This window comes from Chiloscyllium plagiosum, chromosome 2 (assembly GCF_004010195.1).
Source record: "Chiloscyllium plagiosum isolate BGI_BamShark_2017 chromosome 2, ASM401019v2, whole genome shotgun sequence".
Classification (NCBI taxonomy): Eukaryota; Metazoa; Chordata; class Chondrichthyes; order Orectolobiformes; family Hemiscylliidae; genus Chiloscyllium; species Chiloscyllium plagiosum.
The window spans coordinates 10391043-10405226 of record NC_057711.1 but is presented as its reverse complement, the minus strand read 5'-3'; the positions used below and the strand labels follow the sequence as shown (position 1 = coordinate 10405226).

Here is a 14184-nt window from a genome sequence, read left to right as displayed (position 1 = left end):
TCCCGACCTCTCCGCCCCCACCCCCGTCTGACCTATCACCCTCACCTTGACCTCTTTCCACCTATCACATTTCCGACGCCCCTCCCCCAAGTCCCTCCTCCCTACCTTTTATCTTAGCCTGCTGGACAAACTTTCCTCATTCCTGAAGAAGGGCTTATGCCCGAAACTTCGATTCTCCTGTTCCCTGGATGCTGCCTGACCTGCTCCGCTTTTCCAGCCACACATTTTCAGCTCTGATCTCCAGCATCTGCAGTTCTCACTTTCTCCTCAAAGAAAGTAAGACAGCAAAGTAAAATAAAAACACAGCTGGATGATGCTGTGATCCAATCTTTTTGAAGCTCCAATATGCGATATTGATGAATTCTCGAGAGTCCAGTTGCTGTGTGTGCAGGCATACGTCTGCTTATTAGAGGAGGGGTGGGAGAGGGAGGTCAGTATAGGAGGGAGTCCATCAAAGGGCCAAAAAAAAAGCCCTCGTCACTTTCATTGTTAGGGACATGAATAGTCAAAAGCCTAGTCCTCCAAACAATCAGTTCAATTACCACAGCTTCAAATCTTGCCATATGTCTTCCCTACTAAGTGTCTACATTTACCTTCCATGTAAACAATATTGCTTGTCTGATATCCTCATTTTGTTCTTGTATCCTTTTTTTTTATTCTCGTTTCTTTCATTCACCTATCCAATTGAATCTTCAATTTTCAATGTTCAAAGTTTTCTACCTCTACCATTAACATTGCAAAAACTTGTGCAGCTTTACAAGTCTGAGTGTAGAGTTTTGTTTAGTGTTCTATTTGTAGCCTCTATTTCTAACTTACTGGAATCAACCTACGTCTATCTACCCAGGGTCAGGTTGAGGTAATTAAGTCACCTCAGTCTGTTCTGCTACACCTTTCCATTCATTATTGGAATAGAAGTGCCACTGGCAAGGCCAGCATTATTGCCAATCTCTGATTGCCCTTGAAAAGTTGGTAATGAGCCCCCACTGTCCATGTTTACATTTGATCTTCATGTTTTTGAGGAAACTGTCATTGGGTGGGCTGGTTGTAGGATGGGGGAGTCTTGTGGAGTGAACATTTTGTGAATAGTTGCTTCCTGACACCCCTCCTGAATGGCCTCGCTCTGATTTTAAGATATGCCTTCTTGTTCTGGACTTTGCCCACTGATTTAGACAATATTTCAATAGCAACATCTTGTATGTGTCTTTGAACAACGATCTCTTCTTAGTTGCCAGAGAGTTTGAGCAAGCCAATCAGGTCATTAGTTTCATGTCACAATTTCTACGTAATCTGTTTGGCTGACCATTCGTTTATCTCTACAAGATCAGTTTTAATCCAGGTGCAGAGTATGTTCACTGAAACAGATATGTAAACATGCTTTCCTTTGAACACTTGCCTAACCTACACTTAAATGTTGCCATGACTTCAGCTTCAGGCACCAACTCCTGCCTTGCACATCAAATTGGTAATCAGAATAAATGAATACTACAAATCTGAAGGGAAAAGTTGGGAAGTTTTCTGAATTGAGGGGAATTTGTAAATACTTAAAGGGCAGCTAAATTCCAGGAAAGAGTTGGGAATTGAGACTGATTGTTGTAACTCTTTTGAAAGAGCTGTAGGACAGAGCCAGTGGACCAAATGAATTTTGGTCACACACCATTTCGTGATCCTCTAAGCAATACTGAGTAGTTTACTGTGCCTTTGAAAACATCACGTAAAGATTACTGGTCTGCGATTTTTTTTTTTTCTCTTTTGCAATATCTTGTTTTGGAAAGGGGTATAATTCTGTCCCTTTCAAAGTATGCATTGATCGGAGGTGGTTAATTGTTGTTCTCTCTTCTGTTTTCTCTAGGAAGAAAGAATCTGCCACAACGAAGAAAGACCGTGTAACTCACTGCCTAACTATATGTGAAAACATTGTTGCGCAGTCTCTTAGGTAAATTAGTTGCATTTTAACATCTGTTGAATTTCTGCTCATGAGTTACTCATTTGCACTTTTCAAATGGGATGAAAGTGATTTTTGAAATGACCCACTGAATTGAATTAACACTGTGAGGAACATTGTTGTGTGAATCTCCAAATAAATCTCCTATTCCTCTGAGATCAGTAGAGTCTGGATTTCCTTAGAAAAAAGGAATCAAAAAGGAGATACCATGGATATTATTGCAGGGGCCTGGTGGTATTATCACTGGGCTGTTAATCCAGAGACCCAGGTAATATTTTGAGGATCCTGGTTCAAATCCTCCATGGCAGATGGTAGATATTGAATTTGTACTTTTTAAAAAGCTTCTCTGGAATTGAGAATCTAATGATGGCAATGAATCTATTGTCAATTATTGGAAAAGCCCATCTGGTTCATATCCTTTTAAGGAAGGAAATGCCTAAATGTGACTGCAGACCCACAGCAATGTGGTTGACTTGTAATTGCGCTCTGGGCAATTAGGGATGTGCAACAAACTCTCGCCAAGTCAATGGTGCTGTCATCCCCGAATGAACAGAATGAAAGGGGAATCAGTTGAGAAGAAAGATAAAGGCATACGCTAATTATCACAATAGGTGGTGAAACAGAAATAAGTTTTAAAAACATCATGAAGTATGAAATAAAATAAGTGTACTACAAAAACAAATGTACTATTCTGCAGGCACAAATATGAATCCGAGGCTAGGAACCTGGCTATTAAGAGACTTACGGGATAAACTCTCAGATAATAACAAAATCACCAAAATATTGACTAATTATTTGCTCTTAGCATTTACCACAGAGGCCAGCAATATGAATGTGACATTATTATAAAATATCATAAAGACATAGGAGCAGTTATAAGTTACCCAAACAGACTGGATTATATAATTTCCAGTTGGAGATGGTGGCATAATGGTATTGTCAACAGCAATCTTGAAGCCCAGGCTAATTTTATGGGGTCACAGGTTTGAATCCTGTTGGGCAGGTGATTAAATTTGAATTCAATAAAAACCTGGGTTTACAAGCTCGTTTAATCATGACACTGTTGATTGTCATAAAAAAACATTTGATTCACTTTTTTAGCGAATATATTTAGGGAAAACAATATGCTGCCCTAATCTGGTCTGGTCTACATCAGGCTCTAGATCTGCAGCGATATGGTTGCCGCTTACCTAGCAAACCATTCGTTTGAAGGCTAATTCATAGGCAACAAATGTGGCATTGCAAGTGATATGACATGCAAGAATGAAAAGAAAAATTCAAGGAAGATATAGTAGAGGCTCTATAATAGAGGACTGATGGCAGCTAATGTTAATTAAAAATGATGATTGAATAAGTCCAAGGAGCATTTACCCAGTTATTTTTGCATCAGTCACTTGTTTAAAGTTTGAACAGTACATTAAGTCCTTCGAGCTTGTTCTGCTATTCAGTGAGATGATGGCTGATTGTGGCCTAATTCCATATACCTGCCTTTGACCTGTATCCCTTAATACCTTTGCTTAATATCTCAGCACAACTGTATATTGAAAATGATATTTCATATGAACTGTGGTAGTATGGGCTGAGATTCGAAACAGGAAAGGAGAGGTCACCCTGTTTGGAAGTCTTCTATAGGTCTCTGAGTAATTTCAGAGATGTAGAGGAAAGGATAGCAAAGATGATTCTCGGTAGGAGACAGAGTGACAGGATAGTTGTTATGGGGGTCTTAAACTTTCCAAATATTGACTGGGCATACTATAGTTCAAGTACTTTACATGGGTCAGTTTTTGTCCAATGTGTGCAGGAGGGTTTCCTGAGGGTGTGTGGACAGGCCAAGAAGGGGTGGGCCACGTTAGATTTGGTACTGGGTAATGAGTCTGGCCAGGGGATGGATTTGAAGGTAGGTGAGCACTTTGGTGATAATGACCACAGTTCAGTTATGTTTACTTTAGCGATGGAAAGGGACACGTGTACACCTGAGGGCAAGAGCTACAGCTAGGGGAAAGGCAATTACGATGTGATCAAACAAGATTTAGGAAGGGGATGGAAACTGCAGGGAATGGGCAAATAGAAATTTGGAATTTTTTAAAGGAACAGCTACTGTGTGTCCTTGATAAGTATGCACCTGTCAGACAGGGAGGAAGTTGTCGAGTGTGGGAGTTGTGGTTTACTGAGGAAGTTGAATCTCTTGCCAAGAGAAAAAAAACGAGGCTTATGTTAATGAGATGTGAAAGTTCAGTTAGGGTGCTTGAGAGTTACAAGGTAGCCAGGAGAGACCTAAGAGAAAGCTAAGAGGAGTGAGGAGGGGACATGAGAAGTTGTTGGATAGGATTAGGAAAAACACTTATCCCTTATATACCTATAAAAAGTTTAAAAGAATGACTGGTGTAAGATTAAGGCCAATCGAGGACAGTAGTGGGAAGTTGTGCGTGGAATCGGAGGAGATGGGGAAGTGCTAAATGAATATTTTTCATCCGTATTCACACTGGAAAAAGACAATATTGTTGAGGAGAATACTGCGAAACAGGTTACAAGACTAGATGGGATAGAAGCTCACAAGGAAGAGGTGTTACAAATTCTGGAAAGTGTGAAAATAGATAAATCCCCTGGGCCAGATGGGATTGATGCTATGATTCTCTGGGAAGCCAGGGAGGAGATTGCTGAGCCTTTGGCTTTGATCTTTATGTTGGCATTGTCTACAGGAATAGTGCCAGAAGACTGAAGGAGAGCAAATGTTGTTCCCTTGTTCAAGAAAGGTACTAGAGACAACCTTGGTAATTATAGAACAGTGAGCCTTACTTCGGTTGTTGATAAAGTGTTAGAAAAAGTTATGAGATCGGGATAGTCAGCAAGGTTTTGTGAAGGGTATGTTGTGCCTCCAAATCTTCTTTTTCTTTGAAAAAGTGACCAAACAGGTGGATGAGGGTAAAGCGGTTGATGTGTATATGGATTTCAGTAAGGTGTTTGATAAGGTTCCCCATGGTAGGCTACTGCACAAAATATGGAAGCATGGGATTGAGGGTGTTTTAGCAGTTTGGATCTGAAATTGGCGAGCTGAAAGAAGACGGGGTGGTAGTTGATGGGAAATGTTCATCTTAAAGTTCAGTTACTCGTGGGGTACTGCAAGGATCTGTTTTGCGTCCACTGCTGTTTATCATTTTTATAAATTACCTGGATGAGGGCATAGGATGAGTTAGTAAATTTGCAGATGACACTAAGGTCGGTAGAGTTGTGGATAGTGCCGAAGGATGTTGTAGGTTACAGAGGGACATAGATAAGCTGCAGAGCTGGGCTGAGAAGTGGCAAATGGAGTTTAATGCGGAAAAGTGAGGTGATTCACTTTGGAAGGAGTAACAGGAATGCGGAGTACTGGGCTAATGTAAGTTTCTTGGTCGTGTAGATGAGCAGAAATATCTTGGTGTCCATGTACATAGATCCCTGAAAGTTGCCACCCAGGTTGATATGGTTGTGAAGAAGGATACGGTGTGTTAGCTTTTATTAGTAGAGGGATAGAGTTTTGGAACCATGCGATAATGCTGCAGTTGTACAAGACTCTGGTGCAGCCGTACTTGGAGTATTGCACACGGTTCTGGTCACCGCATTATAGGAAGGATGTGAAAGTGTTGGAAAGGGTTCAGAGATTTACTAGGATGTTGCCTGGTATGGAGGGAAGTTCTTACAAGGAAAGATTGAGGGACTTGAGACTGTTTTCATTAGAGAGAAGGAGGTTGAGAGGTGATTTAATTGAGACATATAAGATGATCACAGGGTTCAACTGGGTGGACAGAGCCTTTTTCTGAGGATGGTGATGGCTAGCATGAGGGGACATAGCTTCAAATTGAGGGGTGATAGGTACAGGACAGATGTCAGACAGTTTCTTTACTCCGTAATAGGGGCATGGAATACATTGCCTGCAACTGTAGAAGACTCGCCAACTTTAAGGGCATTTAAATGCTCATTGGCTAGGCATATGGTCAAGAATGGAATAGCCTTATGTTCTATGATATCATCACAGATTCTGAAAGGGAAGCCATTTGATGAATGCTACTGAATTATTTGAAGAAATAACATTTGAGTTTTCAGAATTCCTTCACGATCAGATATTACTGTTTACTAAGATGAGAGCAAATGGAGTTTGGTGATAGATAGCAGAATGAGTAGCAACTTGGCTAAAAAAAACACAATCACAAAAGTACAAAAGCCAGAATGTCTGCAGTAACTCTCCAAAAAAGTTTTATAACTTAGTACTATCCTCTGGCCTTTTCCCTGTATCTTAGCTGATTTGTTTCTATTTAGATAATCATCAGTACCCTCTTGCGCCAGTGTCTTCCAAAGAACGTGTTCAAGAGCCAAATAGTCCTTTAACATCACATTTTGGCGCTTTTGTCAGTTGCGTTAAATCTTGTAGCCCCTTCTCCTTGATTCTTTTACAAGACACAACATTCAGTGGCTAAGTATTCAGGCTAGGAAAAGGTGGATAGGGGTGCTTCACAGGGTTCAGTGCTGACACCACTGCCATTCTCAATTTATTGTATATTTAGGCTTGAGACTCTGGACTCAGAATAAGATGTTGCAATTTGCAGACAACATGAAATTGGGATATGGCAATGGAAGTTCTTATGGCAATAAGCTTAGAAAACACTACAGTTGCAGTTCAAGATCTTCAAGAGATGTCAAATGAGACAGAGCTGTATTTTTACAGTTTAGTGATATGTTGAATGTGTGATGTTGTAATATTCCTGCTTGTGCAAAAGCAGCAAAATTTTTCAAATCTGAGCAGCATCACTTGAGAACTGAGGTGTTCACTGAGACTTTGTCAAATATAGGTCAATGTGAACATTCTTATCCATGGCTGCTTCCTTCCTTAATGCTATAACTTCTCCTAGCTTTACAACAAGCAAAGAATCCTGTGTACCTCAAATTCTGACTAATTATGCTTCCCCAAATTTAGTTCGTTTCACTTCAGCTTCTCATGTTCTGTGCTCTGGAATTCTACCGCTGATCCGTTTTCATTTTTCCATTTCCTTTTCAGACAGTTCTTAAACCACCCTCAAGCATGGTCTATCCTAATCTCTCCTTATTCAAAGTTAATCGGTGTCAAAGTTTGTTTGCTGACATTAGCATGCTATGTCTTATTGTATTTCATTCTGTTTAAGGAACTTAGCAGATGAGAAAATAATACTTTTATGACTAGAGAGCAGCTCTAATCGTGCTGAATTTACGGACAAATGCCAGCCTTTTCATCCAACAATACTTATTTGCATTTCTTTTTTTCAGAAACTCACCAGAATTTCAGAAGTTATTGGGGATTGCTATGGAAATGTTTTTGTTGTGTTGTGATGACGCAGAGTCTGATGTCCGGATGGTAGCAGATGAATGCTTAAATAAGATTATTAAGGTAAGTTACTTCTTAGACATCTCTTCTACTTGAGCATCCCAATAGTTAGTCCCTGTCAAGCAGCAGATTTCAACATGAATTGGTTTGTGTTTCCTGGACTTGCACAAGGAAGGGGAGTGAGTAAGAGAAATTAGAGTTCACAGCACTGACCATCCCTGAGCTAAGCTGTGTTTCCCATCAAAAATAGTCCAAAGTATAACAGTTTGGAGATTTATCAACTAAGATTTTAGCAAATCTACCCACTGCTTTGAAACTGCATTGCTTGTGTCCAGTAATAAGAAAATGAATAGTTTCTCATGTTTATTGGCAAGTTAATGGTCTGCTTTTAGAACCTACATATTGCATAAAGTAGTAGGATGATTAGTCAATTTACACTTGTCGCAGCAGGTATCATCCAGTACAGTGTCAATTTCAAAAAAGGCTACAATGGAGATACATGGTCAGGGTGTTTTGTCTCACACCATTGCAGAAACTAAAAGAAAAAGTTGCCTTATTACATAATTTTGACTCCAAGACAGGTGTTTGTAAAAGGCTAAGAAAATTCTGGGACAAATAAATTGGGTAGATCTTGGAAAAGAGACTTATTTAAAAGCACTGGGTGGAGCAAGATGTTGGAATTTGTTTCCTGCTGTGCAAAATTATGCGAAGTGGAAATTATTGAAATATATATTCATGACCCTTTCTGTTTTAGCAGGCCTTAACTGACTCAAATTTGCCTCGGTTACAACTGGAATTGTATAAAGAAATTAAAAAGGTTAGTAACAGTTTAGAGAAATGTTTCCTGTAAATGAATCGAAGTAGTAATTATATGCAACCAAGCTTTTGTTTACTCCATGGAATGTTTTTAAGTCTGGCTTCACAAAGATAGTTTTTGGGAATGGAATGTGTAGTCAAATTTTTAAAGAATGTTCAAACATCAGCATTTTAATCACTAAGTAGTGCAATGACTAAGTAGTCATTTTTAGAGCTGACCAACACAATTTCTTGCGTGTTTATGTTAAAGATGAGTATTGGTCTTTAGTGTAAGCATTAAGTTCAAATTAAATGTTGCAGACTGTGTGATGAAAAGTATGTGATTTATATATATTAATTTTTTTTAAGGCATATAGGTGATGGTTTTAATTTTGTGAAAAAGGTTTGCGAATTAATTAGCTAGTTTTTATGCAATCGTGATTTTAAAATGTGTGTGTGTGTGTCAGAGAGCAGGTTGGCAAGAATTCTGGCATGTTTACATTGTGTCAGTTTGCAGTGAGAGAGAGAAAACATTTTAAGCCATTAGCTTATCAGAGTATTTTTCTTGGGGGTTGGGGAGGAGGAGGAGGAGGAGGAGGAGGGGGATGGGTGGATGGAAAAAAGCCTATTTGGCAGCAGTTTGAACGTGGCCTGAAAGGGGTCAAATGCAAATGTAGTCTTTCTTAGAAAACGTCATTGTTTAGGGCAGTTAAGGGTTTCAGTTTGTGTAAACTTCCTGACCAGGAGAATTTGGTTAGAAACCTGCATTGATCATTACAAGTCTGAGGCAGTCTAAGCTGAATTGTGTTTACCAGGGAATAAACATTGCAGCTCACAGGACAGGCACCGAGAGGAAGCAGTTAAATCAAACCACCATTTTGATAGGGAAAGGAAATTTCTCTGGATTTGGGTTAACTATAAAGTGCAGTGTGTTTTTTAAAACCTTTAGAACTGTTTTATTTACACAGCTTGGTTTTTCTTTTTTAAACCACTTTTGTTTGATTATTAAAACCAAATCTGTAACCTAGTGTTCCAGTGAAATACTATGTTCAAGTATAGTTTGTTCTTATTAATCAATATTATTCCACGATTTGACTTGTCCAATAGTAATGTCAGCTAGGATTATGATAGCATTTGCCCTAATGCCTAGCTGTAAATATTAGAGGTGATGTTTGAGTGTATTAGGATTCGTCAGGGACTGAATCAAAATGATTGAACAAAGAAGAAAGAAAATTTATAGCCCAGGATCAGGCCCTTCGGCCCTCCAAGCCTGTGCCAATCTAAATCCACTGTCTAAACCTATCCCTCTGTTCCTCTCCTACCCGTGCATCTGTCCAGAGGCACCTTAAATACTGTGCCTGTCTCTATCTCTGCTGGCAACGTGTTCCAGGCATCTACCACCCTCTGTGTACACTACTTTCTGCATGTATCCCCCTTAAACTTTTCTCCTCTCACCTTGAACCTCCTCTGCACCCTCTCCAAAATGTCCACATCCTTTTGGTAATGTGGTGATCAGAACTGTACACAGTATTTTAAATGTTGCTGAACCAAAGTCCTATACAATTTTAACATGACCTGCTGGCTCTTATACTCAGTACCTTGCCTGATGAAGGCAAGCATACCATATGCCGCCTTGACCACTCTATTCACTGGGCAGCCACCTTCAGTGTACAATGCACCTGAACTCCCAATCTCTCTGCTCATGAACTTTTCCCAAGGATCTTCTATGTACAGTATAGTTCACTCTAGAATTAATCTTCCAAAATGCATCATCTCACATTTGCCTGGATTGAACTCTATCTGCCACTTCTCCGCCCAACTCTCCAGTCTATCTATATTCTTCTGTATTCTTTGACAGTCCCCTATGCTTTCTGCCACTCCACCAATCTTTGTGTCATTTGCAAACTTACTGATCAGTCCACTAATGCCCTACATCCAGCTTTGGGTGAAATGGTCAAATTGATATGGGTGTAATGGTTAGCAATGTCATTGAATTTAAATACTATTGTTAGGAGATAAAATTGGAACACACAGGCTATGTGGTTTAAAGCTGAGTAGCATTGAAATTATTAGATTGGGGATTTGGAGCAATTTCATTTGGGGAAGTTGAGATGATGTTGTATAAGTAGGTATAATGATGCACAGTAACTGTATTTTCCAATTAGTACATGAGCTATGATTTATCTGGCATCTCCAAGCTTTTATAGTTGGAAGTTTGAAACAAACTTCATCCTCCTATTCCAGGGTAGCACTTGAGAAATCCTGTCAGGAGCTTAGAGCTTCCCACAGCGATTTTATTCAGCAGAAGTACATTTGTAATGCGGGAAATGCAACAACCAATTTGAATACAGTAAGCTCTTTTGAACAGCAATAAGATAATGCAAAGTGGATAATCTGTTTTAATGATGTTCATCAAGAGAATTTATTTGCTAGGAGAACAGAAACAACTCCCATGTTCCCTTTTTAAAATAATACTCTGGAATGTAGTAGGTCTACCTGAGAAGATAAGGCAGGACATCTATTTGAAAGTCATATCTGAAAGGTGACATCTCCAACATTTGTAGCAAATTTCCCAATATTGCCTGGAAATGTCACCTAGATTTTTGTGCTTAGAGCTCTAGGAAAATAATGCACAGTAACTGCATTTTGTTAATCAGATTTGATGTGACATATCTTACCTGTGCTCCTCAAAGTTTTTGTACTTGCAAGTTTTTCTTAAAAAATTCTTGGGATGTGAACGTGCTTGCCTGGCTAACACTTAAAAGGAAACAAAGGCAAGAGTGCTGCCCACTAAACCACAGCTGATACATGCCTGTGGCGAAAATGAGGACTGCAGCTGCTGGAGATAAGAGCGAAGATTATAGTGGAGCCCTTCCTGACGAAGGGTTGATATTTATTTTTTTTTCCCTGTTCCTCGGATGCTGCCTGACCCACTGTGCCTTTCCAGCACCACTCAAATCTTGACACGTGCATGTCCTTGGTTCTCCTTCAGAAGATGGTAGTGGGCCACATTCTTGAATACTGTTGCCTGTTTGGTGCTTCCATTTTGTGTTTAATATAGAGTTTCAGAATTCAAACCCAGTGAGTATGAAATATTGATGATGTTTCTATGGCAGAAATGGTGGGGAAATAGAAACACTAGTTTTCTCTTGCTATCCTGTATACTTGTCTTTCCGATGGTGGAGTTCTCTGTTTTTCAGAAGTTTCTATTTTCAACACATAATCACGTGCTAGTTGAGCAAATGTTCTATTTTTTCCCCTTTTGTTACACAGAATGGCCCACCAAGGAGTTTACGGGCTGCACTTTGGAGATTTGCTGAGCTGGCTCACCTTGTTCGTCCACAGAAGTGTAGGTCAGTTCTGTCTGTGTGTGTGTGTGTGTGTCTCTCTGTTATTTAGTTGGTTTCTGCTGTCTTCAAGCTGGAAAACTGTTCCAGATTCCTGTTGTCTTTCTGGTAAATCAAACTTAATTTGGGTGTTTAAAATCTGAAAACCTACAATACCTGAAATTCATCTCTGCCCATCACTTTAGCACTTACTTACGGTTGAATTCAACATCTCCAAACTGTTGTAAACTCTAATAATGTTTAAAGCATCTGCAGTGAACACAGAACGTTACAGCACAGTAGAGACCCTTTAGCTCTCTGGTTTCACAGGTCGGCGTAAGAGTCTGAAGCCCATCTAACCTATACTATTCCATTATTGTCCATATGTTTATCCCTTGACCATTTAAACTCCCTTTTTATGTTGGTAAGTCTATTACTGTTGCAGGCAGGACATTCCACGCCCTTACTATGCTCTGAGTAAAGAACCTACCTCTGACATCTGTCCTATATCTATCACCCCTCAGTTTAAAGCTGTGTCCCCTCGTGCTAGTTATCACCATCTGAGGGAAAAGATCTCACTGTCCACCCTATCCAATCCTCTGATCATCTTGTATGACACTATTAAGTCACCTCTTAACCTTCTTTTTAACGAAAACAGCCTCCAGTCTCTCGGCCTTTCCTCAAAGACCTTCCCTCCATACCAGCCGACAACTTGGTAAATCTCCTGCACCCTTTCCAGTGCTTCCACATCCTTCCTATAATGCAGCGACCAGAACTGTTCGCAATACTCCAAGTGCAGCCACACCAGAGTCTTGTACAGCTGTAGCATGACCTCATGGCTCCGAAACTCCGTTCGTCTACCAATAAAAACTACCATGTCGTACGCCTTCTTAACAACCCTATCAACCTGGATGGAAACTTTCAGGGATCTATGTACGTGGACGCAGATCTCTCTGCACGTCCACACTACCAAGAATCTTACCATTAGCGCAGTATTCTGTATTCCAGTTAACTGGTTCCAAAGTGAATCACCCCTCTCATTTTCGCATTAAACTCCATTTGCCGCTTCTAAGCTCAGCTCTGCAGGTTATCTATGTCCTTCTGTAACCTGCAACCTCCTTCGGCACGGTGTAATGCAAAATTGTTCATGAAATAAGTATAGTGATTAACTACAAGTCTTTGTGAGCACATCCAATTTGAGTATTTTATCTTATTCCATCCCTTGTTATGCCTTAAATCTGTGTCTTCTGTGCCTGAAAGTGAAGAACTGTCACAGCACCTAGTAGGTAGAAAGGCTAATCGGAGTTGATTTGTTGAGTACTTTTAGTAGTTTGTATTGTCTTCCCTCGTTTGAATTTTTTCAATGGGATTCTTCATCTTCATTTGGCACCTATTGTGCAGGGCAACTGGGATTAGGAAGGGTCGCATAGTAAATACAACTCTCATCTATCCACTTCATGGTGTTGTATGTCAGAGCCCCCTCTATTTTCCTGTTCCATGTTGTGCTAAACGTTGTCAGTGCAAGGCACCAGGTCTAAATAGGAAACCATACTGGCCAGGCCATTTTGAAAATCAAAGCATAACTGTTTTCTTCTCAACGTTGTCATCTTGTTGAAGATACTCTGTGATAAATGTCAATGTTGATTGTCAAAGAAATTGAAGAAAACTGTTTAAATATCTAAGTATATATTAATTCTAGAGCTGGTAAGTTTAAATCTAATATATTAGAACTCTTCCTCAATATTTTCCTTCTGGCTTCAATGAGTAAAATTGCTTTATTCCCCCCAACTCCTTTACCCCCCATCTAGGCCATACCTTGTGAACCTGCTTCCCTGTCTGGCTCGGATCAGCAAGCGATCAGAAGAATCCGTGCAGGAGACACTTGCTAGTGCTGTGCCAAAGATCATGATGGCTTTGGGAAACTTTGCAAATGATAGTGAAATCAAGGTATTTTAATTAGTCACTTTGTACTTCATTGTAGAGGCAACACTTTATTTAGTTATTTTCTTAGATATTAGCACAGAACTTTGCTGAACATGTTAAACCGAGGGAATTTCATTAAGTTATGATACATTGATATTTCTTGGGTTCTTATTAAAATAAGGTTTACTGGGATTTAATGTGTTAACCTGGTTTAAATAATTTTGCACTTCAGGAATTTTGTACAGACAATTTAAGTGGTTTGGTGATCCACATGCTCACAATGTCAGTATTTCAAATCATGTATTCTTGTGTAGGTAACATTCGATATGCTACCTTACGAAATTTTTTGGCAGTACAGTACACTACATTTGCTGGTTCTCCTTTATTCACTTGGTGGTAATCTTTAAAAAAAACTCAAGTAAATGAAGTACAATTTTCCCTCATCCTGTTACAATTTTCAAAATATGTTGCCAGAGCCTTTTTGATAACAGATTCTAGCAATTTCCCTATGACTGATGTGAAGCAAACTATCTAGGCCTACAGTTTGCTGCATTTTGGTTCTGCCCTAACCCCCCCCCCCCCAACACACAACCCCTTCTTGCACAAAGGTGTTACATTATCTCTTCCAATGCTCTAGTACTCCACAATCTTAAGAATTATGGAAGATTATAACTAATTTAAATGCTATTTTTTTGCAGCCATTTAGAGTACTACTTTAAGATCCTTCGATACAGACCATTTCCTACCGACTCAAAGTTCTTCTCCTTCCCTCACTTGCATAGTCTTCCATCACAAAAATGGATCCTTGTCTTAACTGCCCCCCTCTCTAACTCCTTTCTGTATCTGACCATTGACTAAATCTGAAA

General features: G+C 39.6%; 1 protein-coding gene across 8 annotated transcripts in view; it reads left to right on the top strand.

Annotated features, from left to right (window-relative positions):
* htt (huntingtin) overlaps window positions 1–14184 on the top strand; it is a 241245-nt gene that overhangs the window by 15254 nt on the left and 211807 nt on the right. For 5 of the 8 annotated variants that reach the window (XR_006313622.1, XM_043703754.1, XM_043703730.1 and 2 more), the window contains exons 2-6: window positions 1850–1933; window positions 7217–7337; window positions 8029–8091; window positions 11343–11422; window positions 13204–13342. Coding sequence is in view for 7 of the 8 variants with exons in the window: in XM_043703754.1 (XP_043559689.1) it covers window positions 1850–1933; window positions 7217–7337; window positions 8029–8091; window positions 11343–11422; window positions 13204–13342 (487 nt within the window). In the remaining variant the exon portion in view is untranslated. The remainder of the gene's footprint in view (window positions 1–1849; window positions 1934–7216; window positions 7338–8028; window positions 8092–11342; window positions 11423–13203; window positions 13343–14184) is intronic. The other 3 variants (XM_043703713.1, XM_043703763.1, XM_043703736.1) reach the window with 1 other exon arrangement.